The following is a 6437-nucleotide window of genomic DNA, read 5'->3' as shown; positions in this document are numbered from 1 at the left end:
TAACATATATCTGCCACAACCTACAAAGGGTTTCCTCAATTTGTAAATGCAGTATACCATAAAGAATACAACTAAAGCTTTCACTTACCATACACTTTGGTAGAAATTAATTTGGTTAAGACCATAATGAAAAAAAACGCTTGTTCACAGTGATCACTTGGTTTTATTTCATTGGCTCTGTATATCCCTGTAATTTGAACAACAGTGTTAACCCTCTCTCTACAGGTAGCCCGAAGTGCACATATCATGACTTTTTAGGGAGTTTCATTCAAAATTTAATTAAACCACTTTATCATCATTGTATACGAATGAACTTGGTGTCAGAATGTAGTTAATAAATCAAGTCTTAAAATTATACAAGTTTTAAGTTTTTAAATTTGTAAAGAAATGTTTGAAAGAATTCTCCATCTCCCCTAGTATGATAATTGTGACATTTGTTCTCTAGGTCTAACCTCTTCTCTAATTTATATACCACCCCTCCAAAAAGTATGAAGTAAATGTACATTATGCATTATAATATAGTTATTACTAAGGCACAGCATAATTTGTATAAACTTCAATCGTATTTGTTTATGGAGTCATAAATTAGAAAATTAGATCCACTTGCCACTCTTGCTTTGTGTGTGTTATTATTATGTGTTCTTAGGTACAGTATGTAAGTAAATAAAAACTATTTATTGTACTAGAACCATTAGTATAAATAAGTAGGGTTACATTTTATCAGCAACTGACAACAAAAAAATGAGGTCATAGGTGAATGATATACTCCTTGTTTTTAATGTATATTTTTACTAGCAGAGTACCTGGTGTTGCTCAGATGAAAATGGCTTTAAATATCCTGAGTTGTTTTGATTAAATCAACCATAGTAATCATGATTTTTTGCAAAATAATCAAAATGATTTCTTTTCCTAAGTAAATATTTTGATTAAAATCAATGAAAATGGCAATGTGCAAAAAATAATAATAATTTTTTAAAGCTATTTTAATCAAGGCAAAACTGGATACGTTGCTCCTGCTTCTTGCATGACATTTCAAGTTTCCAAAACAAAATTTCTTACCCTTTGGTGTCTTGATTTCTGCTCTAGGGTCAAATGTTATTTGCAGCGTATTCTGACTTTATTATCGTTCAATTTAATGAAGAATTGGTTTATTCTCTTTTCGTTGGAACACAACGTAAATGAAAACTTGACGATACCAAACGTGTTTGTAAAGTCATTGTATAGCAGATTCTTGCGAGTACACGCAAGCAAACCAAAAAATATGGCTGAAGCAATCCTATGTAGTTGAGGGAGTGTGTGTGTGCATGTTCCAGAGGAAGCACCAGCCTTTTTCAGTTCAGGGGAGTTAGAGAGCAGGCATATATGTGTTGAAGAAAGAGGGGGGGGAGCACAAATGAAGGTTCCATGAAGTTTTTAAATCATTTTAACACATAACTGATCATGGATAAAATGATAAGAAGTTCTCACACAGAAAAGAAACGTAAATAATAGCCGTCTTGATCACACATTACCAGTTAAATCTGGCCTTTTCAATTTGAGACCAATTGGTTGTCCTATTTGCCCAAAATTGCTATATTAGTCACTTTGGCCTCAAAACAGCCTCTGAGGCCTCAGCCATATGGCCCATGTGAATTCCTGCACAAAATTGTATCTGTACCCCAAGTTTGGAGATTGTAGCTTTAAAGATGTGACAGAGAGAGAGAGACATTTGTGTTTCTATATCGATTTATATTATAAAAGGAACCGAAATGTAAAAACTATAAACTTGTCAGGTTCGATAAGTTTAGATTAGGTAAGATAATAAAAAATTATGACATACTTCAGTATACTTGTGTGTTATGTCATTCAATATTGTAACATGAGATATGTGTTCACTGAGTGATTTACAACTTGTGAGGGGAGGATTATTAGTTAGACATTGGTCAAAGGGCAATAAAAAATATAAGTATGTATAAACAGATGTATACTGTTACAAGCTTTAAGCTCTTTAGAATAAACAATTGTAGTTCCACGTTACAATCTGGAGTCATTCTGGAAAGAAAACCGATAATTTCGTGGTTACAGGGTCACTCAAATCGACTGGCTGCATATTGAATTAGGGTGGTGAAGATAAAAGATAAAATATGAAGTTTTACTGAAGACAAACTTTTAATCTTTATATAGGGGGTTTTAGGGATTATGCAAATGAAATATGACAATTTTCAGATGAAGAAAAGTATTTTTAATTGTAACATGAAAATCAGTTTGCACTTGGAGCAATCAATGCTCTGACTATACATTCATGGACTACGTTTTTGTAAAAACACTCAGTTACAAAATCTGCTTTTTGTGTATGAAAGACTTATAATGCTTATTAATAGTTTTCCAGATTTCATGAAGATACACAGAACATATTAAAAGTTATGGTATGGAAACTATGATGGTTGCTTTAGGGTTACAAGGTTGGTCACATTGACCAAGCCTGTAGCAAGAGGGTGAATGGGTATCCTTGTTTGTCACAAGAGCAACCAAAATGTTCAGTATACATAAACATGTTGGGAAGACCTTCCTTAGACACAAATTACTTTTCTTACTTGTAGGTTAACTATTGTCACAAAGTAAGGAGGCTATAAACATGTACAATAAAGATTTTACTCTTGGGTGATCTCTTTACTCCAGTTGTTTGATCAGTTAGAGCTCAAACTGTCAGTCCTCATGAAGTTTTGGGATTTCCATCAACCTGAACTTGAGTAACGTTTGACATTTAAAAAACGATTGATGATAATTATTGACCAGTAGTAACTGATATGAAGTTATGTTGTAACTCCCTTTTCATGCATGGCAAGTCTTAGCAGTGGAGAATTTTAGGCACAATTTATATGAAGTAATACTTTCATTATGAGCAGGCATCATTTATTTTATGTATTTTGAGTATTTATTTCCGTATCATTCCAACAGCCAGAGCTAGATGGACAGAACTTTTAAGAACAGATAATCGGGTTTTCAAGCTATTCTTTCAAGAATGGATGTGACAGGGTTCAGAAATAGCCAAATTCTGCATCCAGGGTGAGATTAAAGAATGAACAATGATGTTTTTAATAATAGAGGCTCTAAATGTAACATTGATAACATCCTTGACTTTCACATGAAACTTGCATTAACTTGGCCTTCCACATGTCTGGGGCCTAGTATGATCTTGTGGTTTGGAAGCTTAACCCACAATCTGCAGGTTGTAGCATTCAAATTCAGCACTGCTTGTCCTTTCTGCATTGGAGTGTTATAATGTGGTGATCAGTCACACAATTCATTAATGAAAGAATGGGCCATACATTAATGATGGGTGCCTTCCATCTGGTTGACAGTTAGCCATAGTAGCTTTGCTATAAACAAATCATCAAACAAACAGTTTTCAATCTGTGTCTGTTTTGTTGTAATAGTTACTTTTATAGTATGTTTTATTGTTATTTTGTGTTTTAAGACATTGATCAAAGTTAGGAACATATTATCTTTGGCTGTGACTTCAGACACATTGGTGGAGGTAAGGAAATAGTCTTATCATCACTTATTGTGTCTGGCACATTGAACAAACTTAGGAAATGGACTTATCATTGATTGTTGGGTGTGACATATTGGAAAAAGTCAGTAAATAGTATCATCACTTGTTGAGTCTGACACATGGGTAAAAGACATGAAATAGTGTTATTACTTGTTGAGTCAGATGTATTGGAAAAAGTTTGGGAATTTTCTTATCACTATTGAGTCTGATACATTGGAGAAAGTCAGGGAATTGTCTTATCAATTTTTGAATCTGACACATGGGTAAAAGTCAGGAAATAGTATTATCATCACTTGTTGAGTCTGACATATTGGAGAAAGTCAGGGAATTGTCTTAACATCTCTGTTGAGCCTTACACATTGGAAAAAATTAAAAAGTCAGTGAATTGTCTTATCACTTGTGCATTAACCCTATATGAACCAGTGAGCACTTTCAGGTGTAAAGTGCACATCTATATATTGAATTTCAAAAGATAAGTAAAAGTAATGATTCAAACTGTATTTAAACAATTTTAAACATAGAAAAATGTTTTTGAATTAATATATTTTTTTAATTTTGCATCATTTAGTGTAATTTTCAAAAAAAATGGAAAAAATTAATGTTCCAACTTTCTGCAAATCCCTGAGGTGTTGCACCTATAAACAGTGCACTTATTATTATTATTATTATTATTTTTTAGAATTTTTTTTCTCTGCCCATTCCAAAGCATAGGTTGATATTTGCTAAGGACCTGTCATCCTTTTAGAATAAAATTTTCTTTCTTTTACGTACATGTTTTTCTTTTCATTGGTTTTAGTACCACACTCTGACCCCCCCTCTCCATGGCACAGCGGTATGTCTGCAGACTCACAATGCTAGAAACTAGGTTTTGCTATCCATGGTGGGAAGAGCACAGATAGCCAAGCGTGTTGCTTTGTGTTTAACTTCAAACAAATACCACACTGTTTCTACCTTGCTATAATGTAACAGCAAGTGATCTGAACAATTACCAATAAAGCACAACATTGAATATAGCTACAGGCAACATTGAAATATGATTGTATGGAGTAAATTATAAAACTATATCCGTCTGTCTAGAGAAAATAAAATGATCTGAGTAGTAGTTAGTGGGTCTGTTGGAAAGCGACTACATGGAACTCCTGTAGGGATGAACAATCTAATGAGAAATTTAGGTGACTTGGGTATAAATAACAGATCTAGTAATTGTTTTATAGTTTCTTAGTCATTCTTTTTATTCTTGAAAAGACCTCATGTGAGCTTAGTTAGGTTTAGTGTGTATGATAGGTAGCAACAGAATATTCAGATGCTACTTTGCCTGACAAAGATAATGGTGACACACTTGTTACCTAGCCTTACAACGGCAATGGTGGTACCATTTGTACCTTACCTGACAAAAGTAATGAGACCATTTTGAAAGGTCAACTTCTAGATCATGTTAAAACTGACTGGATGTATAAAATGGAAATTCCAATCAACATTGGAAAAAAAAAAAGTATTGTTTTTGGAAGCAGTGCCTCAAAACAAAATGTTTTAAATTTCAAAATATACAAAACTAACTCATATTATAGGAATATCTTTAAGTCAAAGCTCAATACTAATTAGTAAGTGAATTCTAAGTTTGATGCAGTTTAAGTATTTCTACATTCAGAAGGAAAATCTCAAGGGATGTCATTGATAAACCTCTGGTCTAGATAGGGTTTGGTTGATTTTACTTAGCGATAATGAATAAATAAAATATACACAATGAAAATTGTATCTGTTAAATCCACTCTAATGCTTGGTATTTTATTGTAGGTGTTTTTTTTATAGTTAACAGTAGTTCTAAACATTACGTATAAAGAAGCAATAGTAGTTTATAAAGTAAAATATAATGTGTTTTCAGAATAATATTGACACATCCTGTTACTATAGACGGTTTGAAAAAGTAGGTGTTAGTAAATTTTTACCTGACTAATTCAATCTTTAATAGCTACATTATTTGTTTTTGTGGTGGTTGTTTTTTGCTACTGTTATTGTTTATGTTTCAGCATTGCACATGTGACTGTGGTAGCTACACCAAAGACCTCTCGGCCATTACGGAGGATTTGTCGAGTATATTTATTTTGGATAATTCCCCTGGAGCCTACAGAGCATATCCAGGTAGAATCACTGAATTATAATATTATTAGAAACATTTGTGTTTTAGTGAACACGTGTGACTTTTTTATGTTTTCCACCTTTTGAAAAATTTAACACCTTCCTCCCTAATCACTAAATAACTGAAATCGTTTTACTTAAGATATAATCATTATTATTTTTGAATTTGAAAATCACTGCTTAGGTTGTGAAACAGAACTTCCACCACTCACAGCTGTTGCATCCAAATTCTTTCTGTCTATCCTCGTTGACCACAAAAATCTGTGTGTGTGATGTAGCATTATTTTTTAATATTTTTCTTCCTATCCAGGTAACGTCTAAAAAATTAGGAACTATTATTTTTCCCACAACTGTATTGATTGACTATCCAAATCTAAATTCTCTACTTCTTACCTTAGAACTACTCTAGATATTATCCTAGCCACATTCCTTCTATTATAAATTAATTTGTAGACCCGTATTACACTTTTTAAGTTGATAAGTTTAATTTGAGAAATCCAATTTTCAGGAACAAAAACATCTAATTTCTGTGTAATCCATTACTATTATTTGTCCGTAAGAAATCAATAACCCATTTCTGTGTAATCCATTACTATTATTTGTTTGTAAGAAATCAATAACCCATTTCTGTGTAATCCATTACTATTATTTGTTTGTAAGAAAGCAATAACTCATTTCTGTGTACTCCATTACTATTATTTGTTTGTAAGAAATCAGTAACTCATTTCTGTGTAATCCATTACTATTATTTGTTTGTAAGAAATCA

At 32.5% G+C, this 6437-nt stretch overlaps 1 protein-coding gene across 1 annotated transcript in view; it reads left to right on the top strand.

Annotated features, from left to right (window-relative positions):
* LOC106470683 (CTD nuclear envelope phosphatase 1A-like) overlaps positions 1-5992 on the top strand; it is a 35447-nt gene extending 29455 nt beyond the window's left edge. Inside the window, exons 6-7 of the mRNA XM_013931243.2 lie at positions 5563-5674; positions 5982-5992. Coding sequence (XP_013786697.1) covers positions 5563-5674; positions 5982-5992 — 123 coding nt within the window. The remainder of the gene's footprint in view (positions 1-5562; positions 5675-5981) is intronic.
* Positions 5993-6437: the final 445 nt, after the last annotated feature.

The sequence above is a fragment of the Limulus polyphemus genome, unplaced genomic scaffold (assembly GCF_000517525.1).
Source record: "Limulus polyphemus unplaced genomic scaffold, Limulus_polyphemus-2.1.2 Scaffold4157, whole genome shotgun sequence".
NCBI classification, from domain to species: Eukaryota; Metazoa; Arthropoda; class Merostomata; order Xiphosura; family Limulidae; genus Limulus; species Limulus polyphemus.
Note: the sequence above shows the minus strand (reverse complement) of the source record. Positions and strands in the feature narration are given on the sequence as shown.